The sequence below is a fragment of the Cupressus sempervirens genome, chromosome 3, assembly GCF_028749045.1.
Source record: "Cupressus sempervirens isolate cs-2001-9-10 chromosome 3, ASM2874904v1, whole genome shotgun sequence".
Classification (NCBI taxonomy): Eukaryota; Viridiplantae; Streptophyta; class Pinopsida; order Cupressales; family Cupressaceae; genus Cupressus; species Cupressus sempervirens.
In genome coordinates this window covers 467016355-467044248 of record NC_143120.1, presented here as the reverse complement: position 1 = coordinate 467044248, position 27894 = coordinate 467016355, and the positions used below count along the sequence as shown (strand labels likewise).

General features: G+C 36.7%; 1 protein-coding gene across 1 annotated transcript; it reads left to right on the top strand.

The window, feature by feature from the left end:
* The first annotated feature begins 45 nt into the window (after positions 1-45).
* Positions 46-27894, top strand: LOC149567154 (mitogen-activated protein kinase kinase 9-like). Its single transcript, XM_089816611.1, has 4 exons — positions 46-633; positions 3016-3451; positions 11005-11056; positions 27888-27894. The coding sequence occupies exons 1-4, from the start codon at positions 46-48 to the stop codon at positions 27892-27894; spliced, it is 1083 nt and encodes a 360-aa protein (XP_089672737.1).

The following is a 27894-nucleotide window of genomic DNA, read 5'->3' as shown; positions in this document are numbered from 1 at the left end:
GGTTTCAAGTGAGAAGTAGATTATTATATGTTGTTTGGAGTGGAAATGGGTGTGGTTACTCTCATACCAGACTCTAGCGATTCAATCCTTTTCCCGGGAAAGCAGTGCATTATTAATAGAGTTTATCACAACAACAACAATGGCATTATAAGAAAGAAGATGAGATTGAATATTCCGACAGCCGCAATTTCACGTAATCCAGAAAGAAATAATTGCCTGTCTTTGCCAAATCCAGTGAAGAATATCAAAGGTTTGTGTGATTTGGAGGTGAAGGGAAGTCTTGGAAAGGGAAGTGAGGGCAGTGTGTACAAAGTGCTTAGCCCAAAATCGAGCTCTTATTATGCTCTCAAAGTAGTCAGGCTTCATTCTAATGAAGATGAGAAGATAATGAGAGAGGTGGAGATTATGAAGAAGATGCATTCTCCGTGGATTGTGGAATTCCATGGAGCATTTGAAGAAGGTGGGAATATCAACTATCTGCTGGAGTACATGGACGGAGGCTCTGTACAAAGCTTCCACAAGCAGCTCAACAAAAGAATGATGGAGTCTTTCTTGGCTAAAGTTGGAAGAGATGTTTTGGAGGGTTTGAAATATCTACAGAATGAAAAGATTGTTCACAGAGACATCAAGCCTGTAGGATTCAAACAACAGCAGCATGGCAAACAATTTGCAAATCCCAGAGTTTGATGGAGTTGATTACCAATATTGGTCAATCAAGATGAAGAATTTTTTGATTGGGAAAGATTTTTGGGAGATCGTTGAATCTGGATATGAAGAGCCTGCAGATTGGAATACTCTCCAACCTAATGACGGGACATTGAAGAAAGAAGCTGAGAAGAAGAATGCAATGGCATTGTTTCACATTCAGATGGCTCTTGATAAGAGCTTGTTTCCTCAAATTGCTGATGCACAGACAGCAAAAGAGGCCTGGAAGACTCTAAAAGATGCTTACCATGGCAATGATCAGATCAAGGTTGTGAAGCTACAAACCTTGAAAAGAGAATATGAGAATTTGTAGATGAAGGAGACAGAGAGTGTGGGAGATTTCTGTGTGAGAGTGAAAGATGTGACTCATAAAATGGCCACTTTGGGTGAATCTATTGCTCAAGAGAAAATAATACAAAAGGTATTGAGATCTCTAACCCCAAGATGGAATATTGTAGTAATTTCCATAGAAGAAAGCAAAAATTTAGCTACCATGGAGTATGATGAATTGGTTGGATCTCTTATATCACATGAGGATAGAATAAGGGACACATCTATCAGTGTTAATGAGAAGGCTTTTGCTTCCCAATTGCAAATTTCAAAGAACGATGGTGCTAGCAGCAGTAGTAACAACAACAAAGGCTCGGGAAGGGGCCAAAATCAGAATTTTTCAAGAGGATCTAGAGGAAGAGGAGGTGCTCAAGGAGGAAGAGGTAGAGGCAGATTTGATAAAAGGAACATCCAATGCTATCATTGCAATAAATATGGACATTTTGAGAGAGAGTGTAGACTAAAATCTGGTAATAATAGTGCAAATTATGCCCAACAAGATGAGGATCCTTCCTCGGGTAATTTATTTTTGTGTTATGGGAAAGGTGAAAGTAATGTGAATGATGTTTGGTATTTGGATTCTGGATGCTCTAACCATATGTCTGGTAACAGAGAAATATTTTCAAAGCTTGATGATAGTTACAGATCCAATATTACCCTTGGTAATAACAATACTGTGGATGTTGCGGCCAAAGGAGCCATGGATGTTCAGACAAAAGAAGGTATGAAAAGTGTTCAAGATATTTATTATACTCCCAAGTTAAAGCATAATTTATTGAGTGTTGGGCAGCTATGTGAGAAGAATTATAGAGTGGTATTTGAGAACATGCACTGTACTATCTATGATAAGAATCAAAAAAATAAAGTGATTATAGTTGTTCCTATGACAGTGATTACAGTGATTAGAGCTGAAGGTGTTTTGAAGATAGCAGCATGGCAAACAATTTGCAAATCCCAGAGTTTGATGGAGTTGATTACCAATATTGGTCAATCAAGATGAAGACTTTTTTGATTGGGAAAGATTTTTGGGAGATCGTCGAATCTGGATATGAAGAGCCTACAGATTGGAATACTCTCCAAAAATCCTTCCCAATCAAAAAAGTCTTCATCTTGATTGACCAATATTGGTAATCAACTCCATCAAACTCTGGGATTTGCAAATTGATTTCCATGCTGTTGTCTTCCAAACACCTTCAGCTCTGATACCAATTACAGACATCTTCACAAAGGCAGTTACAAAAAATCCTACATTTGGTATCAGAGCTGAAGGTGTTTGGAAGACAACAGGATGGCAAACAATTTGCAAATCCTAGAGTTTGATGGAGTCGATTACCAATATTGGTCAATCAAGATGAAGACTTTTTTGATTGGGAAAGATTTTTGGGAGATCGTTGAATCTGGATATGAAGAGCCTGCAGATTGGAATACTCTCCAACCTAATGACAGGACATTGAAGAAAGAAGCTGAGAAGAAGAATGCAATGGCATTGTTTCACATTCAGATGGGTCTTGATCAGATTGTGAGTCCTCTCAGCGTCAAGGGGGAGTATGAAGATTGATGCTGAGATCTTCACTTCAAACTCCAGCTCTACTGCTCCATTTCCACCATTCTATAAATAATTTTTAGAATACTTCAGTTTAGGAGTAGTTTAAACAAGAAGCATGATGTACATATGGCATGCATTAGATTATATTTTTAGATGCATTTTTGTCTAGTCTTAGTTACTTCTTCTCTCATCCTTAATCATAGGCATGGAATAATGCTAAAACTACTGTCAGAACTCCTGATCTATATTTTGATCTATGTGTTAGGGATTATTTTTAACAATTTTTATTTGAATAAATGTATTGGCTGAACAGCAATTTGTAGGTGGAATAATATATCAGTTTTTTTTCTTTGCAGTAAAATAGAGCCTTCCTTGTTTTGAATATTATCATTTTTTTTTTATTGTGTTGTTGCTATTGTTTGAATCCTACAAAGCCTGCCAATTTGTTGGTCAAGTTGAATCCATTTCATGTCAAGATTGCAGACTTTGGGATGAGTGTAATTGTTTCAAAGATTGCGTGCAATTCATCCACTGCAGGAACATATGCTTATATGAGCCCCGAGAGACTTGACCCTCAGACCTACCGAAAAGGAGTTGGTTGTGATGATGCTGATGATGATTATTATAAAGGTGATATATGGAGTTTGGGAGTAACATCGATGGAATGTTACGTGGGTCATTTTCCATTTGTACAGTCGGAACAAGAGAAGTCACTTGATTGGTTAACACTATTGTGTGCTATTTGTTTGGAAGATGTGCCCACTTTGCATCCCACTGCTTCTTCAAAGTTTCAAACCTTCATTGGATGCTGCCTGCAAAAAGATGTTGGCAAGAGATGGACTGCTTCTCAGCTCCTCACGCACCCATTTATCAGAGATCAAGATTGAGCTCTTTTGACATTGGCCCTTCTTTTTAAAGAATACGGCAAAGGGAAAATTTGTATAAAAAGAAAACATTCATGAATGACTTATCAAATAGTTGATCCCTCACCCATTTGTGAAAGATCACATAGGCCATTCTTTTGAAAAGAATAGGGCAAAGGGAGATTTGTAGAAAAGAAAACATTCATGAAATGTTTATCAATGATTTGAGTCAAAAATTCAAAGCTGAAAATGAATCTGAGCTTGTCTATACACTTCAAATGTATTATGTATATTTCTTTTTTCAAGTGTTGTTTGTGTAGTTTGATTGAAATTAAAAGGTAAACGTGATTAATTTGAAATTGAATTTCTTGATTTATTTTTAGAGGCTAACAAATTAACAAGAATGATAAATTTTATATCTTTCCCTTTCTTGAACTTGTTCCAGTTTGTGTATATAGTTGTAATGACCCCATCTTTTAGTCTTCACGTTCTCCAAAGTCTAACTGGAGTCTAAGAGAAAATTAAATTAATTTCTTATAAAGTTATTAAACAAATTAAAATTAAATATTAAAATGTGACTTATTATTAAATAAATTGAATTAATTATTGTATTACAAGGGATAAGCTTCTAGAGTGTGTATTAATTATTAGAAAGGTGGAAGCCTCTAGTAATTGAATTTTCTAGAGGCACAATTAATTTTTGTATTGCAAGGGAGGAGTTTCTAGAGAGTGCATTAATTATTGGAAGGGGGAAGCTTCTAGCACTTGCAATCAATTAATGTTTTAGTTCCTTCTAGAAGGGTGAAGGAAAAGGATAAATAGGGGGCGAGAGTCTCATTGTTGAGCATGGAATTTTTGTGAATGACATTTCATAAGAGCTTGGATGTGTGAATCACATAAATTTGTTTGCAATAGAGGACATTCATCATCTCTTGTAACATTCTAGACGTCATTCCCTTGGGGTTTGGCCTTTGGAATACATTGCTTTGTACTTGATTTCATCATTTTGAGAATTAATATAATTTCAACATCAGTTCAATCTTCAGTTTGCATAAAAAATCTATTTTGGTAGTTGGTCCAATTTTTCGGCATTCTAGGAGTGCTCATTATAATGGTATCAGAGCTATAAATTTTGCCATCCTATGAAGGTCTTAAGCATTTATGTTTGAGCATGCAACAAGGGCTTTATAATTTCCACAATACTAGAGCAAGAGAAAGTAGGAGTTAAGACTTGCAGAACGAACAGGGTAGTTCATCTGTGTAGAGGGACATACAATTCAGTCATATAGACACAGAGGATATATTCTTTGAACAAGACAGTAGTATGGGTGACTGAGATGATAGGAATACTAGTCCAGACGAGGAAAATGTAATGTTCAGGTTATTGGGTACATTAGAGGAGGGGTAGCAGATGCAACAGGAGCAGAATAGGCAAATGGATATGATGCAACATGAGCAAAATAGGCGAATGGATATGATGCAATAGGAGCAGAATAGGCAAATGGATATGATGTTGCAGCTAATGGCTAGATAGATGGGCATCGATATCAATCCAGGTGATGCCAGCAAGGGAAACAAAAATAATAGGGGCAATGATAATGGAGGCCGAGACAACTTTAATGGTAATAATGGACATGACAACAATGGGGATGAGGCTGATAACTTTAGAGATGTTGCACGCCCAGCTCAAACAGCCAGCTTGAGACCTCTTCTATCCACCTTCCCACCGAGAGATCCAGTTTAGCTGATTAATGAACCACATATTACAGAGTTACAGGATTAGTTTAGGAGGGATTGGGAGGCTAGTGGACCAGAGTTTCAGGCGAACATTTCTCTTAGAGATTACATGGTCTTTAGGATGAGACACATACCCAGATTAGGAGGAAGAAGTCAAAACCTTGAGTTGAGAAAGAAAGTAGACATAAAAAAAAAACAACCATCAAGAGGAACAGGTAGACAAAAACTACCAAAAGCTAGGGGATAGAAAAAATACTGGGAGCACCAATCCAGGCACTGTATCTTGACCAACTATGCAGTCTTGAGCTCTAGCTCTCCCATGGTCTCTACCGTGACAATCTTCAAATAAATATCTTTCAGAGACGACTCCTTTTCACTCTTCCTCTTCTCTGATCTCCTTCTTTTGCTCAGGCTCTCAGTAAGATATTCCTTTTTCTTTGGAACAATCAATTTTGAACAAGATATACCTGTTAATAAGAATTTTTAACTATCATTTGTTGAAGAAAATCATACATAAAAGAAAAGCCTAACCTGAACTTTCCCCATAGATTATTTGGAAGGAAGTTAATTTTTGTACACTTTTTATTTGAAACTCTTTTCTCACATGTACATATCATTTAATTTTGTAATATTAAGTAAAGTGATTAAGAATTCACATCAACAAAAATTTCACCTTAAAATTCTACTTGAAATACAAGATATGCTCCTCTAGGACATATGTCAAAATGGAGTGCTTAGTTCTTCCTTAACCATTGGCGACTGCTTGCTTGCCTCCGATTTTGCCTCATCTCTAAGCTTACACTTTGCTTTAGCTTCATTAGATTTCTATTTGTTTCCCATACCCAACTATTTCTTCCTCTTCTTATTCTTCCAACAATTTTTCCTATCATTCTTCTAGCTACTTGCCATTGAGTTTGCCTCTGCACCTGGCCTTGGCTTCATAGATTCTTGTGTTGGGAGTTTTGCCTCTTTTTTCCTTTTGTAGTGGTTGTTTGATAGTAATGATTTTCAATTGAATCCACATAGGAGGCCAAAAGAGTTCTTGAGAAGCAATGGAAAGAGTTTTTGAGAAGTGGGGGAAAAGAGTTTGACAAAAGTCACAAAGTATCCACTAAAGGTATAACATTTGAAAGAAAGAAAACATAAGGAAAAAAGTAAAAATTAACAAATTTTTTTTGGAACTCACATATTTTACATCGACCATCCTCCTTTCTACATTGTTCTGCAGTATCTTAAGTAACCAAAACACCCTCAGTTCAAAAAAAATATAGAGTTACCTTTTTGCTAGATTTTTGTAAATCTTAAAATTTACCATTTTTGGTAACCTTTAAACTTAACTCCTAGAAAGCTGAAAATAAAACTAGACATTCTATAAAATATGACAACTAGACCTACCAACTTGACCTACCAACTAATATTCAAATTTGGGAATACTAATTCGAAGTTATTACAAAACAAAAACTCTAAAAAAGACACAAAGATTACACAAACATAGTTTTGGGGGTCTAAATGGATTTTCTGGGACTCAAACATTAAATTTTCTTGACATAATGGAGTTGAGCCAAATTTTCAAACCACCAAACTCCTCCTAACAAAGCCACTATAAAAAATTGAGGGAAAACCCAGGTTCGAGTCAAAAGTTATGACTCCTAGAAGTTGATGCATCATTCTACCCTTCATGAAAGAAACACAACTCTTGCAAATGACTGGTTGTGAATTGTTGTAACTCTTTTGGATCTAACTACATCACTCCCAACTCAGATAACCATGTAGTCTCTACTTTTGGTAACCCATCCCACTATATCAAGTATCTATTATGCTGGCCATGCCTTGTGGAAGTAGCCTGCTTGTCAAGAATTTCGGTAATATTTTCCTTCTTCTTATTGGGAGGGTGGTGTTTCCAATCCACATCCTATTCATCCTATGTCTCTCGAACATCTTCATGGAATGATTATAAATCATAAACATTACATACTAGAGAGATGTCAATATGTTCTAGTAAGCTAACCTCATAAGCATTATCATTGATTTTTTTGATGAGTTTGCAAGGCCCAAAATTTTATAGTTCAATTTATGGTATGTGCCTGTACGAAACTATTCATGCCTCAAGTAAACCAACACAAAATCACCTTCAAGAAATATTTGTTGTCTTTGACTAGCATCTGTAGCAATCTTGTAGCTTGCATTAGCCTCTTTTAATTTTTGTCTCACATCTTGTTGGAGTTGGTGAAGGTGTTAAAAAAAAGCTACTCCATCATCACTTATGTCTCCCAATGGAAGTGACAAAAGATCAAGAACATCTTGAGGGTTCCTACCATAGAAAATCTAAAAATGAGATTTTCTCATTGATATGTTAACATAAATATTGTAGGAAAATTCTGCCTTTGGCAATGCCAAGTGTCATTGCATGAGCTTCTCACGAACAATACATCATAATAAGTTTCCCAAGCTCTAATTCACTACCTCTATTTGCCCATCTGTTTGAGGATGATAGGCACTACTAAAATGTAACTTGGTTCCCAATTTCCTCTAGAGAGTCCTACAAAAATGACTCAAGAACTTAGTATCTCTCTTAGATGTGGGCATATGCATCGAGTTGTGGTGCCAAAAATGTGACAAGGAAATTTTTTTTTCCTATTTTAAACAGCGCGTATGCGCTATAGCACGTATGTGCTTTAAAAAAAATAAAAAGTATATATGATTGGCTGCAAACCCGCAGCCCATCATTTTCATTACCATTTTCTTCTACTCCTATAGCGAGAAGCGCGTACGCGAGTTGAAGACTCAACATTTGCACCACCATTTGCCAAAATGCCTCCTCATCGACGAAATCCAAGACCACAAGCGCACCCACGACGACGCTGTAAGTGATATAAACCTAACTTTTCATTGTTTTATATATTTTTCATATTGTTTTGTAAGTTTTTTATATTCTTTTGTAGGGTTTTTACAAATTTCATTTAGATTTGTTTATTTATTTGAATTTCAATTGATTTTTTATCAGGAAGTGTTCATAATCAACCAGAAAATCCACAAGAACATCAAAACCCTCAAGAACCCCAAAACCAAAATCCTCCTCAAGAAGAAGAACAAATTCCACAACCCGAACCAATTGCAAGACCTCCACCAGGCACACAAGAAAATCTAAGAAATGAAATAGAGAGAGGCAAAACTGAATTAGAAGGAATCATTGCTCGGTTGAAAGAATCCGGACAAACCAATCCAATGAGGGCTCAATTGGCATCATCCCTTGAATCCATTAACACTCAGATAGCCTCAGTTAGTGGTTAGTTAGATATTTGGCGGGCTAAGAGGGATGAACAAAAAAGATTTTATGCAAATAAATTGTCATATGAAGATGTTAAAAAAAAGGAAATACCAAAAGGTAGTATATGTGCATTATTTAGAAAACCCGGTGAGCAAAATACTGTTAGAGAGGGTACTAAACGATTCCCCATCCATTGGTGCATACATGATGCTATTAGAGTACCTCTACCAATTTTTAATGTTTTGCTTGTCTTTCTCATGAGTCGAGCTTTCTTCATTTGGCTACTTACTATTGTCGATGTAAGTATTTGTTGATGTAAGTACTTACTATTGCGATATTACTATCTTTGGTGCATGATTTAGAACCCGCTTTGTCATAAGCATTCATTAGATTCTTTACAATGTTTTTTTCATTTGAATCATCCATCGTTCTTAGCCCAAGAATCTTCATGATAGGCCTAAATTTTAAATTCCTCATCATTTCAACAAATAATTGGCATTGACCTGTAATATTTAATTCATCAAAAAATAATCTCCACATACGATTAACTTTTCTTTGACAAGTACGCTTGCTAATCTTGTCAGGCATTGATTTCAAAATGTTACTATCAATATCAATCAAATATTTTGGTCTTCTAAAATGAATTCTAGAAGGTGTTATAATCTCTTCAATTCTCTCAACATTTTGAACATCAACATAAGGTTGAGTGTATTGCGTACCTTGAACCGAAGATGATGTGCCTTGGCAATAAGATGCAAAAGATGGAATATCACCTACTTGATGTGTTGATGTTGTGCCTTCAACATGACATGATGGAGTGTGTATATCGTCGGATCTACAAATCGGTGTCTCTTCAACATAAGAGGATGATATGACTTCAACATTGGAAGATGGTGTAGTGGACGATATGACTCCAACATTAGAAGATGGTGTAGCTTCACAATTCAATTGTCTTCTTGAGCGTAACAGTCTCATTGAAACATACAAATTTCAATTAATTCACTATATATTAAACAACATGTCAAATTATAATCAAATTTGTATCTATATATCAACAAACAATATTTAAAATAGATTGCACTAACCTTTTCTATGCAAGGAATATTCAAAAAGTCTTCAAATCGTGTATCCAATGATTGAATTTGGTGTTTGTTAGCTTCCAAAAGTGTTTGCCACCTTGAAATAGTGTTTGTTAGCTTGAAATAGTGTTTGCCACCTTGAAAGAGTGTTTTCTGTGTTGAAACCCGCAATTTCTGTCGGGATAACAGAGTGCAGAACAGAACAAAAGCAGAGAATGAATGAATCGGGCCCCAAAGTTGCTTTTTGACCATTTTTAGGTGATTTCACATAGTGCGTACGCGCTATATGAGAACACATCACTCTCCACCCTCCCTACTCTCTCTCTCTTCCTACTCTCTCTCCCCTCTCCCATCCCCTACACTCTCTCTCTCTCCCCTCTCCCATCCTTTACTCTCTCTCGCTCTCCCTCTCCCACTGCCTACTCTCTCTATCTCTCTCACCCTCTCTCCTCTCCCATCCCCTACTCTTTAGATCTCTCACACACACTCCCATCCTCCCTCTCCCACTTCTTACTCTCTCTCTCTCTCTGCCACCTCCTACTCTTTCTCACACTCTCTCCCATCCCCTACTCTCTCTTACACACACTCCCATCCGCTACTCTCTCTCTCTCTCTTGGGATACTCTCTCTCTCCCCTCTCCCATCCCCTAAACTTTATCTTTTGCAGATACAGACTCCCATCCCCCTCTCTCTCTCCCCTCTCCCATCCCTTACTCTCTAGATCGCTCACACGCACTCCCATCCCTCTCTCTCCTCCTCTCCCACTCCCTCTCCCACCACCTACAATCTCTCTCTCTCTCAAGTTCTCTCTCTCCCTCTCTACTCTCTCTCTCTCTCCCATCCCCTACTCTTACTCTCTCTCTCTCTCCAATCTCTGACTCTCTCTCACACTCTCTCCCATCCCCTACTCTCTCTGACACTCTCTCTCATCCTTTCACTCTGTCTCTCTCATCTCGTACTCTCTCTCTCTCTGTCACCTCCTACTCTCTCTCACACTCTTTCTTATCCTTTCACTCTGTCTCTCCCATCTCGTACTCTCTCTTTGCCACCCCATACTCTCTCTCACACTCTCACACTCTCTCCTATCCCCTACTCTCTCTCTTTCACACACACACACACACACACACACACACACACACATACACTCCCACCCCCCCTCTCTCTTCTCTTCCATCCCCTACTCTCTAGATTTTTCACACGCACTCCCATCCCTCTCTCTCCTCCTCTCCCACTCCCTCTCCCAGGTCACCTACTATATATCTCTCTCAAATTCTCTCTCTCCCTCTCTACTCTCTCTCTCCCATCCCCTACTCTTACTCTCTCTCTCTCCCATTCTCAACTCTCTCTCACACTCTCTCCCATCCCCTACTCTCTCTCACACTCTCTCCCATCCTTTCACTCTCTCTCCCATCCCCTACTCTCTCTCTCTCTCTCTGTCGCCCCCTACTCTCTCTCTCACTCTCTCCCATCCTTTCACTCTATCTCTCCCATCCTTTCACTCTGTCTCTCCCATCTCGTACTCTCTCTCTGCCACCCCCTACTCTCTCTCACACTCTCACACTCTCTCCCATCCCCTACTCTCTCTCTTTCATAGACACACACACTCTTATCCCCCCACTCTCTTCTCTCCCATCCCCTACTCTCTACATCTGTCATGCACACTCCCATCCCCCCTATCTCTCTCCCTCTCCCTCTCCTACCGCCTACTAGATCTCTCTCTCTCTTTCTCCCATCCCATCCCTTACTCTCACTCTCTCTCTCTCCCATACCATCCCTTACTCTCACTCTCTCTCTCTCCCATCCCCTAATCTCTCTCACACTCCCATCCCCTAATCTCACTCTCTCTCTCCCATCCCGTATGAGCTCTCTCTGCCACCACCTACTCTCTCTCACACTCTCACACTCTCTCCCATCCCCTACTCTATCTCTCTTACACACATTACCATTCCCCCCTCTCTCTCTCCCTCTCCCACTCCCTCTCCCACTGCCTACTTTCTCTCCCCCATCCCCTACTCTCTCTCTCCCCTCTCCCATCCCCTACTCTCTCTCTTTCATAGACATGCACTCCCATCCCCCCCTCTCTCTCTCCTCTCCCATCCCCTACTCTCTAGATTTGTCACACACACTCCCATCCCCCCTCTCTCTCCCTCTCCCACTCCCTCTTGCACCACCTACTATCTCTCTCTCTCTCAAGTACTCTCTTTCCCTCTTTACTTTCTCTCTCCCATCCCCTACTCTCACTCTCTCTCTTCCATCCCCTACTCTCTCTCATACTCTCTCTCTCTCTCTCTCTCTCTCTCTCACCCCCATCCTGTACAAGCTCTCTCTACCACCCCCTACTCTCTCTCAAACTCTCACACTCTCTCCCATCCCCTACTCTATCTCTCTTATACACATTCCTATTCCCCCCCTCTCTCTCTCACTCCCTCTCCCATTGCCTACTCTCTCCCATCCCCAACTCTATCTCTCTTACACACTTCCATTCCCCCTCTCTCTCTCCCTCCCACTCCCTCTCCCATCGCCTACTATCTCTCTCTCTCTCTCATCCCCTACTCTCACTCTCTCTCTTTGCCACCCCTACTCTCTCTCACACTCTCTCCCATCCCCTACTTTGTCTCTTACACACACTTCCATCCCCCCTCTCTCTCCCTCTCCCACTCCCTCTACCATTGCCTAATCTCTTTCTCTTACATCCACCCTCTCTCTCCCTCTCCCACTCCCTCTGCCATTTCCTACTCTCTTTCTATCCCATCCCCTACTCTCTCTATCTCTCTCTCCCCTCTCTCATTCCCTACTCTCTCTCTTTCACACACACCCATCCCCCTTCTCTCCTCTCCCATCCTCTACTTTTTCTCTCACTCACTCTCCCTCTCCCTACTCTCTCTCTCTCTCTCTCTCTCTCTCTCTCTCTCTCTCTCACTCTCCCTCTCTACTCTCTCTCTGCTACCCCCTACCCTGTCTCACATTTTCACACTCTCTCTCTTTCTCTCTTACACACATTTCCATCCCCCCTCTCTCTCTCCCTCTCCCACTCCCTCTCCCATTGCCTACTCTCTCTTCCATCCCCTACTCTCTCTTCCATCCCCTACTCTCTCTCAAGCTACTCTATCTTCCCCCTCTCCCATTCCCTACTCTCTCTCTTTCACACACATGCACTCCCATCCTCCTCTCTCTCGCTCTTCCTCTCCCACTTCGTCTCCCACCACCTACTCTCTCTCTCCCCCATCCCCTACTCTCAATCTCTCTCTCCCAACTTGTACTCTCTCTCACACTTTCTCTCTCTCCCATCCCCTACTTTCAATCTCTCTCCCCCATCCCATACTCTCTCTTTTCCACCTCTACTCTCTCTCTCTCACTTCCTGTCTCTTGCATCTTGTACTCTCTTTGCCACCCCCACTCTCTCACATTTCCTCTATCTCCTATCCTATACTCTCTCTGCCACCCCTACTCTTTCTCACTTCCTCTCTCCCCTCTCCCATCCCCTAATTTCTCTCTATCTCTCCCACACACACACAAATAGCCATTCCCTCACCCCACCCCCCAGCTCTCTCTTGGTTTTGGTTTGCAATTTAGGTCTTAATAGTGCATGCGCACTATAGCGCGTGCGCACTACCTCGAATTCAATAGCATTTTAATAGGGCATGTGCACTATAGGGCGCACACGCTATTCAAAGCTTTGCATTAAAACCAAGCCTAAGGCTTGGTTTTGCCTTGGAGATCCAACCCAAAGGTTTGGAGTTTATAAAAATGTCTGAGATGTGTTTTCCAGCAAACATACAAAAAATGATTGATTTTTCTTGTGTGCTCCCCTTCAAGATTCCTCACGGTTGGGTATCGATAAGATCAGGTTACATAACATTATAGGTCTCTGTGTTAGCTATCTAACCATATAATTTATTTTTAATTTGAACTATTTTAAGTCTTTCATCTATAATTTCTTTTGAATGTATGTTCATTTTTTGTCAAAAACCACCATGTACTAATTGGGCTGTAGATTTTAGCTCATTCATCGAATTTTGTAACAACTTAGTTTTTTAGAAACTAGACTCCATTCTACACACTTTGGAAAAAAGAAGTTTTGATTTTAGATTAGTTTTTAATCATTTCTAGGGGGAGCACACAGATATTTCACGTTTTTGGGATGCGTCTAATTTAAAAATTCATTAAAAAAAAATACACATTATAAAATTACCCAAAAAATCTGGGATAAACTACATAGTGTTGGGTAACTTTTGACTGGATTCAAAGGACTACGAGTTTTGTTTTTGTCATATCTTAAAATTTTGAGCATAACTATCTTCAAATTCTTGTTGAAGTCCAGAATTTTCTGATTTCAGGAAAAAGGTGTCCACTTATACCCACCTTTTGGCACCACAACTTGGTGCACTTACCCATGTAATGATCTTCGGAAGACCATGTAAATAGAAAACTTCTAAGAAGAATAGTTTTTCTATCCTAGTTACATCATTAGTCTTTTTACATTCAATAAAATGAACCATTTTTGAAAATTGATCAACAACTACAAAAATAGAATCATTGACTTGTTGAGTATGTGGAAGACCCAATACAAAATCCATACTTAAATTAGTCCATGCTTTCGTGGGTACTGGTAAAGGCATGTATAGTCCTATATTTTGTGAATTTCCTTTAGCAACTTGTCAGACTTTACACCTTGCCACATATTTAGTGATTTCCCAGTTTATACTAGACTAATAATACTTATCTTCAACTAAGTTTATTGTTATTTTCTTGCCAAAGTGTCCAACTAGTCCACCAATGTGAAATTCCCTGATAATATTTTCCTGCATAGATCTACTTGGTATACATAGTTGTTTACCTCTAAAGAGGTAATAATCTTGCATAAAATAATCACCTCTTACATGGTTTGACTTACCAATGTTGAAGCATTTAGTTATTCTACAATTTCCCAAAAATCATCATCAATCTCATAAAAAGCTTTAAAAGCATCAAAACCAGTGATTTTAGTTTCCATGGTGGTTAGTAGTGTAGCACACCTCCTCAAGGCATCAAGAACTTGGTTTTTTTTTCCAGACTTATGTTTTAGATCAAAGGTGTATCCCTATAAAGAGAATACCTAGTTGGCATGTCAACTATTCAACTTCTTTTGAGTATAGAGATATTTTAGAACAATATGATCAATAAATAACACAATCTCTTATGGGACCAAACATTTCCTCCAGTGCGTTACAGCTTGAACAATTGCATTGAATTCTAGATCATAGGTAGAATAATCCTCTCACTTCATTCAGTTTTTCACTAAAGAAAGTTACACGCTTACTTTCTTGGCTAAGAACAACAACTATTCCAACATGAGAAGCATCACACTCGACTTCAAATACCTTGTCAAAATTTAGAAGTGCCAATATATGAGCTCTAATTACCTTTGTCTTCAAGAACTTGAAACTTTCCTTAGCATTTGTTGTCCATGTGAATTGCCTTACTTTGGTACAATCAATTATGGGTGTTACAATACTACTAAAATTTTGAATAAAATTTTAGTAGAAAGTTTTCAATCCATGAAAGCTTCTTACCCCTCTTATGTTGGAAGGACTAGGATTCTACGATTGCCTTGACCTTTTCTGGATCCATCTAAACACTAGCTTTATAAATGAGAAAGCCTAAAAAGGTCAACTAGTTTTCATGAATATACAGTTTTTCAAATTTTCGTAGAGTTTCTATTTCCTTAGTACACTCAAGATGATTCTTAGGTGTTGTATGTGTTCTTTTTTTCCTTTGCTATAAATCAAGATATCATCAAAATAAACTACAAAAAACATACCAATGTAAGTGTTGGACTAACCACCAATGCTCCCCTTTGATATATAATATCAAAGGTTGTCCTAGTATGGGTGGCATCGATACTATAAGTTTAGCCAAACACCCTTTGTTCTAATGTAAGATTTGTTGACAATCTTTATTCCAGATACAAATAGAGCCTTTATGAAGGTTCTTATTCAAAGATTGAGCCTTATCAGTCAACTAAGATATGAACCTCCTAATTGATTGTAGACATCCCTAAAGACTTCTTGATTGATTGATATTTCTAGGAGGAGGCATTTCCATGATGGCTTGCAACTTTTCAAGATCAACTTCAATGCCCTTTTCTGATATGATATATCCTAACAATTTGCTGGATGTGACACCAAAGATACACTTTTTTGAATTTAACCTAAGCTGAAATTGTTCCATGTGGTCCACTATCAAACAAAGGTTGTCAAGATGCGTGTCTCTTTTTTTAGATTTGGCCAATGCATCATCAACAAAGTCTTCCATATTTTTGTGCATCATGTTGTGGAAGATAGTGGTCATTACTCATCGATATGTAGCTCCAGCATTCTTTAGCCCAAAGGGCATGAAATTACAACAAAATGAAGCACATGCATAGGTAAAGTCTATTTTTTTTATTGATCCACAATAGTGATTTTGATTTGGTTGTACCCAAAGAAGCCATCCATTAAAGAGTGCATTTCATAACCTGCGGTCATGTCCACTATCATGTTTATGTTGGGTAGTAGATAGTCATCCTTAGGGAATGCTTTGTTTAAGTCTCTGAAATTAGTACACACTCGAATGGACTTGTCATGTTTAGACACAGGTACAATGTTAGAAATCCACTTTGCATAATCAATAGCTTTGATGAAACTTTCCCTTAGGATTTTTTCTAGTTCTTCTTTGACCAAGAGAACCACATGTGGATGCATTTTTCTCAACTTTTTAAAAATATGTTTGACCCCACGAGAAACAAATAGATGATTAATAAGGAGATTAGTGTCAAGACGAAGCATATTTGAGTAAGTCGGGGCAAAATTGATTTTCCTTTCCTGAAAGAATGTAGCAAGGCTCTTCTTTTCTTCAATTGATAGAGACTGAACCACAAGAATGATTTTGGGAGGTTTTTTTATGCCCAAGTTGATAGTTAGTGTGGGTTTGACGAGAACCAAATATATATTCTAAAAATAGCTTGGCAAACTCCCAAGCACCTCATCCTTGGGTGCCTTGAAGAGGTTTTCACCCTTAGACATGTCTTTATTTTTACTTATTTTTTGTGGTTCAAACATCACCACTAAGTGGTTTTCACCATTTGAATACTTATTTTTTCTTTTGATTTTATGACTGGTACTTGATATTTGCTTTTGTCATGTTGACCTCGGGTTCAATGGTAGAAGATATCACAAGTTTGATAGCATCAAGGTAGCAAGTGATCTCATAGTCATTATGGAAAGATAGTAGTTTAGGTTTTTGATGTTGAGTAGACCAATCTATGAGATTGAGGTGGATTAATGAGAGGGATGTAGAGAATTCAAGGTTATTAATACAAAAAGAGTCATCTCTGGTGACATGAGATGTCAATCTTATAGTGAAAGTTCCAAAAGAATAAAAATCACGAATAGGCCTAGAGGGATCAATGTGATCCACAAAAGAAGTTTGCGAACCAAACTTGTTAGACCCTAGACTAGACTCTTCAACTACATTTGGTTGGGTAGCATAGGCATGTATGACATCCACACCTAATTCACAAGATGCATCAGTAAGACTTTCCCATTCATATTCACCAGAATCTATACTTTGCTTCCTAGCAATCAAGTGAGCAATATTCTTTCTTGTCCTTCCTCAGATTGGATCTTCATGATCAAATTCATCTGATTGGTTTTTTCAAGAGGTGGAAGCCTCAACATCATTAGAGGCGATTATATGATCTTCTCCCCAAAGTAGGGAATTGGGAGGCACGAAATCCTCATTTTGTAAAGTAGTAGAAACAAAGAGTGGATCCTCATCCTCTAATTCACTGAACATCAGAGCTCTTCTATCAAATTTGGGTGTTTCATCTTCTGTACCAAAGCCTAGGCCAATGGTATCTCTAGTTTTGTGACCCTCGGTATGACTTCAGGGTTTTACGTACGAGAGCTTTCTTGTTACTAGTTAAGGATCTGTGACCCTAATATCCCATGTTTTTTAGAAGTTTGTATTTTTTGCCATAGCTCTTAAGAGAGATAGGAGTAGTGACCGTGACTTCCTCTACATCTTCCTCTTCACTACATATGCAATCCTTGATGGCTTGGTCTTCTTTTTCTGCTTCTATGGGAATTGAGGACTGAAAAAAATTGCCAAAAATGGCCATAGTAGATGCCGAGTGCTTCAATTTTTAGAAGGTTTCTTGTACGATTGAGGAGAAACTGATAGGGAAGAAATAGAATCTAGAGTGTACTTGCCCATACCCAGGCTCTTCATTTTCAATTTTTGTTCACACTCTATGAAAGATGATTTGATCTCATCAAAAGAGAGATTATGAGGAATTAATGTGGTGGCAATAGATAGTGTGTTGTCTCTAAGGATGATTATCTTGGTACCATTGAAAGGAAACTTTATGCATTGGTTAAATGTAGACGATACATCTTGCATATCATGAATCCAAGGTCTTCCTAGCAACACATTATAGGTGAGTAAGATTTCTAGGAATTCAAAAAGCACATCTTTTTCAACCATACCAATGTGGATTGGTAGTATAATGAGACCTTTAGAAGGCCTTTTGACCTCATCATAAGCTTAGATGGTGATCTTTCACCTAGGGTCAACGAAAAATTCAAACATGCCTAGTTGTTGGATAACATTGAAAGAGATAATGTTTAACCCTGCAACATTTTCTATCATGACTCGATGAATGCAAGTATAGAAGATTTGGACTTCTATGTGGAGGGTGAGATTATGAGGATAACTGAGAGATCTATCATCTTCTTCAGAAAATGTGAGGTAATAAGGAGAAGAAATATGATTTACCATAGATTGGAACCGCTCTACATCAATATCTGTGGGGTCTTTGGCAGAGCATAAAGCTTTTTCAAGAATATCCTTGTGTAAAGGAGATAGCTCTAACAATTCAAAGATGGATATTTGTGTTATGGTTCATTTTAGCTGATAGACAAGGTCATAGCTAGAGGTGACTGAGGAAACTACTTGTTTAGATGATGAGGCATTTTTAGGATCATTTGCAACTTTATGGAAAAATTATGATTTCCCCCTTGTGACAACATTAAGCATCTCACCATGGGAGGAGGAAGATTTCACCACTCTAAGAACTACCTTAGGTTGAGTGTCCCTATGTTGTTGTTGAGCATTTTGTGTTTTTAGGATAACCTTAGGTTTCTCATCATCTATATCATAATTGGGATCTTTGTCAAACTTTGGACCCCATCATGCAAAGATATTCAATAGGTTATATCATGTTAATGACGTTGTCAATATTAGTGTATGTGTAGTTGATGTTTGTGAGCCTTTGATGATTCTCCTTTTTCATATTCTGGTAATGGTTATTTAAAGGCTCTATGATTAGAGTTTTTGACTAAGCCATCCATGAAAACTTTGCCAACATCGATGAGATCTTGGATGACATCTTTGAGCTTAAAGCAATGTTCAGTGTTATGGCCCTTGCTTCTACGATAGTTGTAGAAATAATCCTCTTTCCACCAGTCAGGTATGACAGGTGGGCCATAGGGCCAAGAGTTGTCTAGAAGTGTGAGAAGTTTTTTTTTTCAAGAAAGGTCTTCAAGACCACTTCATAAGGTTCGAACATCAGTGTATAAACATATCTTTTCTTAGCAAATTTGTTAATTTTGTTAGATTTTTGAGACTTTTAAGTCTCTTGTTGTTTTGTAGCATAAAGAGCATTGTAAAGGTTAAAGGTAAACTCCCTGGTCATAGGAGAATCCACTACTCCTTCATTGACAACATATTTGTTCTTATTCCAAGGCTTGTTCTTGTCATTGTCATTTCTATTGCCATTTTTATCTTTATTCAAGACAATTCCACATTTTTTGATAGTAACATCTTCAATGTAATATGCATTTTCAACTATGGCATTGAAGGATGTGAATAATTGTTTTCTAAGGTCAAAGTAGAGTTTTGGTACAAGTTTATTGAAAAATATGTCAATCTTCTTGGTCTCACAGGCTTGCTGAGGGTATCTAGAATGTAGGGATCTCCTTGTTTTTGTTTGATACACAAATCCAACATAGTAACAAGATGTTGAATGTTATAGGGATACTGTTGGATGAAATGTTGTGCAACTTCATCAAATGTTTTGAGAGGAGGTGCTAGTTTCGTAAACCATTCCATGGCTTGACCTCTCAAACTCCTAGGACAAAACTTCATGAGGTAAGTGTCTTCATGCATAAAATCCATGCTAGTTGCATAGAAGTGCCTCACATGATCATGAGGGTCACCATTTTCATCATATTTTTCATATTTGTGAATGTCTATATCCCCATAAAATGGGAGCATGTAAAGATTCCTATCAAAAGGAAGAGCACATATTGATTCAAAAAAAGAGGTTTTAGGTTTTTCCTTAGAAACTTGTAATTGAGCAAGTTGGTTTCTAAGTTCTTGTATTTCCTCTCTCAAAATTTCAGCCTTAGTGGGTTCTCATTTTTTTATTATCCTTTGCAAATCAAAGTCTTGAGGGAGTTTCCACCCCTTCACTATAATGTATTAAAAGTATTGATACCCATTTTGTTCCAAGGCTTTGAGCATTATCCTTTGAGAGACTTCGTCTTGTTGGAATCTCATGAGGTCTTTACTGGTAATTTTTTCATTACTTACGTGATATGATTGTGAATGTTTGGGTGGTGATGGGCATGCTCTTGCATTGACTCTAGGAGTCTTAAAAGGCATTTTGTTTCCATTATTGCCATCAAAAGGAATTGTGTCAAAAGGGTTTCTATGGTAGCCATGCCTATTTTCAACATTATGAGCATTATCATGAGCATAAGTATCATCTTGATGATAGTTATTTTCTCTATTATCTAAGTGGAATTTCCTCTCCCTAAGAAGCATGGTGATCAAGATGTTATCTTCACCCTTAGGTGTATCAAAGGGTGTATGTAATAGGTTCTCAAAGCTATAGAGTGGATTATGCCAAATATTAGCTTCTTGTGTTTTATCAGAGATAGGATCCTCTACACAAGGTTGTCCATGAGGGCTTCTATGTGGAGTTTCCAATTGTTCATAGGTGAAATGAGGAGGACTATCTTTACTGACCTAGAACCTAGTTGTAACTGACATGTAAGAGTATGTCTTTATTTAATAGGATGAGTAAAACATTTTAGATTTGAAGTTCATACAACCAAGAACATTTTCTGATCAAAGGTAAAATAGATGGATTGTTAAGATTGCTCAAGAATTTACAACGCTAACGACTCAAGCAAAGAGAGTGAGAAAGAAGCTCGATAGCAAGTAGCTATCATAGAATGGTAACCAAACTTTGAAAGTGACTGTTAGTGATATTTTGAGACTTACATTTGGCAAACTAAACCCATCTTTTCAACTTAAAACATTACCTAACACTAAGATTTGTAACCATATTTAGGTAGGATGAAAAAATTACACCCTTGGATCAGCTCAGATGTAGTTTAGACTCTATTTTGGAAGTGACGGAAACTAGGTGATATTAGGACAACATAAAGTATCATATGATAGAGTTGACAGTAACTAGGAGACACTTTTTCCTTAGGTGATACTTTTCCTTAAAGAGGATGATATAGTTAACTATATCGTATGATAGAACTTACAGTAGTCATGTGATATAATTTCAAGAAAATAATATCGCATGATATTTCTCCAATAGTTTTATGATAGTGTGCTAGTGAATTGTAAAAAAAGAGAAGTTTTGACCCAAAAAACTTATGTTTCAAGTTGTCAATTGAAATTTTTTCAGACCAGAATGTTGTGTGAATAGTATAGGACCTCAATATTTTTAGAAAACAACATGGTTTGAAAATAGTAGGGGTATTTTTCAAATCTCAAACAATTGAACAAGGGAAAAAATGACCTTACCAACACACACTTGTGATATCACAATAGATTTCTATCCATGTTAACAATATGTTTGATTTGCAAGAACATTTACATAGGTCCAACACATCTGTAAACACTTTCCAAGCAGATCTACTAAGAGTCAAGGTTCATTACTCAACAACTTAGCCCACATTAAGTGTCCCTTCGCCTCACACCAAGCGGTTTCCCACAAGAGATATTGGCTTTGTCATGTAAGTTCCATAAGCATAACCAAGGGGACATAGATGGTGAGTGTAAAATCTTGGGGTGATCTGGGTAATCCACTAGGATTGATTCTTGCACCAACAAGTTGAGTGGAAAAATAAGGTAGTTACTAACCTAGAGTTTTTAAAAAGGGCTCTCGTTCATAATACTCCTCTTGCACCTAATTAAAGAACACCTTGTCTTGCAGAAAGTAACATACCTCATGGCAACAAGAGAACCTTAAGCATTCTTGCCTAGCATTTTCCTTATGGTACCAATCCCACAAGTACTCACACTAAGTGAAGACAAGTACTAAGTCTACCAAGGTTTTGTGTCCTTGATAGCCTTGAGTTTATAGTGGGTTGGAATAGTCGGGTTTTCTTGTCCCCACTTGGGTCGTTCCTCTTGATTGCTCAAGAGTAGACCATTTAAAGGATTCTAAACTAAAAAATATTGGATCTAGTTCTTGAGAGTCAAGATTTTTGATTCACCACGAGGGTGAAGAGCATACTCTCTTATCCCAATTGTTTCCCCCAAACAAATTAAGAAGTTCAATTTATCCTCTTGCTTTTGAAATCTAAAGGTCGGTCAAGATTTTTAATTCACCACAAGGGTGAACACCATACTTTCCTATCACCAAGAGATCCCAATTACAAGTTTTATGTGCCTAAGAAAGAGAAATAACTAGTAAACTTGTTACACACAAAATAAGGAAATGGAAGTACATGTTTGGTTTTTAAGCTTTTAGGCAGTCTTGCAAACAACTGTTAGTATCCTTTTTGCATTTGAAGCTTTGACATGCATTCTTTTAATGTAAGTATTCAAGAATTTAGGGCAAAAACCTACAAGAAAAACTATTAGTCCAACATGAGTTAGTCCCAAAATAAGATAAAAATATTCAAATAGACCTCTGTTAGATTGTAAATGACCTAAAAAACTCAATAGATAGACAACAAGAAACTGAAAAATGATCAACCCAAACAATAAGCAATTTTAGGCTGGGTGACTTTTTGTGTCTGAAGGGTATCATACGATACTTTTTAGTATAGCTATACAATAATTTTTCCTAGTGCATTAGCTTTTCCTATAGCTATGTGATATAACATACTCTACTGGTTTGATATAGTTAAGTATGGGTGTGCAATACTTATCCTAGAAAAGTATCACCCAAAAATGCTGACAAATGTCATACGATACTGAGAAAATATTACTTGATACTTGCAACTGTAAAATAAAAAAGAGTAGACATAATGTAGAAAATGAAAGAAAAAGATTGAAATTAGGAGAAAAACTAGTGTTCTACCCCACGGTGGGTGCAAAAAATGTACACTCAAAAAGTGTACTACTCTAAACCCTTCTATTCAAATGATCCCATGAATTAGAATACTTGAATGGTGGCTTAGAGCTCCCTATCCATGGAGTGCAAAGGGGTGTTTTGTGAAATAAATAGCTCTCAATTGAGCCTTTGAGACACAACCCTTGCTAGTAAACCAGGCAATAGGAGGTTCTTAAAACAAGAGCAAGAATGAAAATGTCCAAGAGAAATCTCAAATCATGTAATGAAACTATGAAGTAAGCTAGAATGAGTTGCACAATACAACTAGATTAAGAAAATGAGAGTGTTACAAATCCATGCTAGTTAAACTAAGCGATCTAGATTATTGCAAAAGAGAAGCTATACTATATGAATCTAAGTTAATAAACAACAGTATGAGAGAATTAGACAAGAAAATAGAAGTTCTCCACAAGCTCTCAAGAAGATTGATCGATAAACATGTAGCATATCAATATCAAGAGTGTGGATCCTTTGAGAAGGGGGGAGCTCTTTCTTTTAAAGGTTTACAGATGGTGGAGATCAGGATTAAGGGATGTATGATCAAGGGTGTGGGTTGACTTTTGGCATGATCCATATGCAAGAGACAATCAAACAATGAAAAGGAGTCGACCTTTTATGTGAGAAAAAAAGCCTTTTCTTTTTATTTGTAAATAGAAAAAGGACTAAAGGTGATATTGCTCCTATAGCTGAATACTTTTGTTTGCACGCCTGATTTATTTGAACCTTGTGGTTCATGAAATATTCTCCTTTACAATCATATTAGTTGTAATTCATGCATTTCTTGTCATGATTCTATGTGACCAAGTGTAGAATAATAATAAGAAGAAAACACTTTGTGACTTAGATTGAGAATTTGTTAGAACGGTCAATTTAGTACATTTATATTTTTCTAAATTTCCTTCTATCTTATCCAGATGAAGGATTGCAGAGTGTGGTTTGAAATGTTGATGGAAAAAACTCGCACACAATCAAATTTAGAAATAAAAATTACATTATAAATAAATTATGGAAATCTAATATGATAAACGACCCATTTATCCAAGCGTAATGACTATAGGACCATTGTAATCCAATGGTCTAGATTGAGAATTCTGTTGGAATGGTCCATCCATAGATATAACGCTTGGAGGACCATTGTAATCCATTGATCTAAGAGAAAAAGTTTTAAAATACATTTTATAAGTCTTAAATTTTTTATTTTTGGATCTAAACTAAGGAGATACCAAAAAATTGTAATTATATTCTAGATAGGAAATTATCTTGTAAGTAATATAAATACTTCATTGTGGCTAAAAATTACTAATTATTGAGGTTCATCACATAGCTTATTGTGGTTACAGACTTATGCCTTTGCTTATTCAATATGTTCAAAGATTTGATCCTTAAAGATTGATTATTGGGATGTGGTCCTCACTCATAAGTACACTTATTCATTTCCATTAAATTTCCAATATTTGAAAATAAAAACTAAAAAAATTGCTGAATCTATAAGAAAGCTTAGTTATTTTATTTATAATCTTGAAACATGTCATACTTTCTATAAAGAAGGATGAACAATAAAAAATAATGGGGTAAATACAAAGATCAAGGGGAACATATAGAATACATATTTTCACAAAAAGATCAAAAACAATTTATAAAACAATTTATACTACACACACACACACACACACACACACACACACATAAGGGTAAAATAAATTATTTGAATTCAAAATGAAACCTAGCCAATCCTAGTTTTGTGGAGATCAAAGTAAAGAGAGAGTTTGAGATTGTTTTTTCTATTACTTGTGGGAATCATCTTTTTAACATATGTTTAATTCTAAAGACTATTTAATAAAAATATAATCTAATTGAAATAAAAGATGGGTTAAAATTTATTCAAATAAGAAAAAATATAGAGTAAGGACATCAAACAACCCTATCAAAATCTGTCAAGTAGTCAAAATGATGAGACAAACTTAGAGGTATCTACAATATTCCAATTTTGCATATGATGAGAAACCCATAGCTAGAAAATCTACTACACCATTCTACTCTCTAGGTATATGAGTGGAAGTAATAGAATCCAAACAAGCACACAAATTAGAAATCTTACTAACAACCAAACTTAAGTGTCGACAAACATTCTCTAAATTACATCATTGTTATCATATCAACATTCCAAGCCGAAGATCCAAAGACTACAACCTTATCATAGAGAAAGACACTAGATTCTAAAAACAATAAGAAAATAATTTTTACTTCAATCCATCATTTCCTTTATTTCCCTCACCTTATTTCACCATATTAGTAAATAATTTAACATACATTGCCAAAGAATATTGAAACATTAACAAACTTATTACTATTAGTGAGCATGGTTCTCTCAAATATTTAAAAGTTTAGAACTTGTTGGATAAAATCTGCTGAGATAATACAAATTCAGCATACATGCAACTGAAAAATCAAAAGTGAAATCTGCAAACAATCTTGACCATGAAAATCCCACCGAACAAGTATCAACAAAATGTCTCCACAACAATGAAATATTGAAAAATTAATAACAAAATCCACAATCTTAACTTAACCTAACAAGCTCTAAACAACTTTAATATCAACAAAAACTCTCCACTATGAATTACGAACAATTAAAAAATAACAGTGAATTCCACAAACAATCATAATTAGACCTAGAAAACTCATACCAATAAATATCAACAAAAGCTCTTCATAATAAAGACAAGGGCCCATGTTATTGTGTAAAACAAGGAAATGAAAGAATGAGTATCCACAAAACCAACTACCACATAGTCCCACATTATCGTTTGAAACAAGAGGAAAATGCAAGTACTCTTATCATAATACTCACTTAGGCTTCTATAAAAACCTATGTCATCTTCCTCTTCCTCTTCAACACACATCTTTCCCTCATGCATTTTCTTACCATGGTTGTCATAGAAGAAATTTTTTGTCGATTAGTGATAATGAGAGAGCGCATGATCATTAGTATCATCATTTGAAGACCTTATGAATGAAGAACAACATGAATAATTTACATGGCTAAGTGGAATAGGACCTATGCATTTCCTTTTAGTGGTGTTTTTGGGCACAAAGTATGATGGTTAAATGCAGGGGATGCTCCTCCAACGCAAAGGTCATCTTAGTCTAAGCTTGCATCCTCATTGTAATGGTGATTTTGCCTATTGGAGTATGCCATTTTTGTTGCAGAAAAAAAAAGGGGTCTGAGATTAACGAAATTGCTTTGTTACTATTTTAACATTAAATAATATATTCCATTCTCTATAATTTCAGTGTGGGGTTATTAGTGTGGAAGCTTTGATTGTGTGGACTATTCATGATAATGCGTTGAGATGATTAAAGAAAACATTGAATAGGTTTCAGTGAGTGGTTCTACTCAAGCTGGTGTTTTATCATGTTAAAATTGTATTTAATGTTGCCTCTATCAAACTAACTATGGGAGATATTTCAATGGTGACCTACCCTATTTACCAAATCATATTTTGGATGCATATGGAAATGCTCATCAAAACTCATTGTTTAGTCAATTTGGTGGGAGTGAAACAAAATAATCTTCAAGAATGTGAGTTCCACAGAGGAATTATTTCTCAAATGCCTAGAAAAGTCAATTTAGAATTGGTTAATGCTCATGTCAAGGAGAAGATCAAAAATTACAAGTTTACTCATTGTGACAACATATTAGTTGAGAAATGATGATACATTAATCTTCCTTCATTCATGGCTCCATCTCTATTGCATGCCCAAATAGATAGGTCTCATATAAGATGGATTCCTCCTTGTATTGGATTTATCAAACTCAATTTTGATGGTTCGTCTAAGGGTAACCCAAGAAAATTTGGGTGTGGTTTATATATTTAAGAAATCATATGGGATTTATATCACAACCTTTAAATGTGTATCTCTATCGTTAGGTACAAATAACCAAGCTGAGGCTTATGCTCTAGTTTATGGTCTAGTTTTAGCCAAAAAATTGGAAATTAGAAAAATCCATGTGGAAGGAGATTCTAATCGAATCACTAACACTTGAAATATTTAAAATTGGAAAATTAGATATATCAAGATGAACATTTGGAAGCTTTTGGACTCTTTTAAAAATTTATCATATCTCTCATACTTTTAGAAAGGGTAATGTTGTTGCTGGTCTTCTTGTGAATTAAAGATCTAATGGTTTCAATTTAGATTCATCAAGGTTAGGATGTATAACTATCTATAACTTTCTAGAGTTATTTTTTATTGTAGAAACTAATGTACACTATCTTTGCTAATAGTAATTAGAGTATCTGTTAAAAAATTGCAAGTGTTGGAGCACTTCATTCAAAAGCATTAAGTTCTCAATGTGGGTTATCAAGGTCCCAAAGGTAGTCCTAATCAATCGTGTTGTTGCTTCTTTAAATAGTGATCCCAAATATACTATACAAATTGCATAATAATGAATGTTGAATAAAGTTATATTTTGAGCAATGTATTTTGGGCCAACATTGGACGTGTAAGATGTATAATTTGTTCAACATAGAGTCTCTCCATATCTAGAATATGAAGAATTTCTTGCAAGTGTGGTGCTGATTTTTAACACATAAAGTGATCTAATGTTCTTTTGTAATAATCTATCCCGTACATGGGAATTTGATGCCATTTTTCTATATGGATTTTTTGTGAAGGAAAATATGGTGTAATTTTTTGTGGACTATACTACTATAAACTTCATTCAGGATGTTTAGTAATCAAATATTGGGCCATTATCATCCTCTTTGAGTCATTTGGAGGTTTCTTTCATTGTATATACTATATTGGTGATGAGTTAGGGCTTTCTTTTCCTAATCAGCCTTTGAATCTAGTTTATTTTTATAAAATTATATAGTGCCTTGTCCACTTTTGCCACACACCCCCCTTGAAAAAAAAGGTATTTTTTGAGTGCTCTGAATAATACTGTTTGTGACGGTCTTATGCTACAGTTGTTAG

What these genes read in the sequence shown, in the direction of transcription:
- LOC149567154 (XM_089816611.1), top strand. Translation starts at nt 46, where the DNA reads ATGGGTGTGGTTACTCTCATACCAGACTCTAGCGATTCAATCCTTTTC. An exon ending in TTCACAGAGACATCAAGCCT is followed by an intron (nt 634 to 3,015) that starts GTAGGATTCAAA and finishes AATCCTACAAAG; the next exon opens with CCTGCCAATTTGTTGGTCAA. An exon ending in GCTCCTCACGCACCCATTTA is followed by an intron (nt 3,452 to 11,004) that starts TCAGAGATCAAG and finishes CCATCCTTTCAC; the next exon opens with TCTATCTCTCCCATCCTTTC.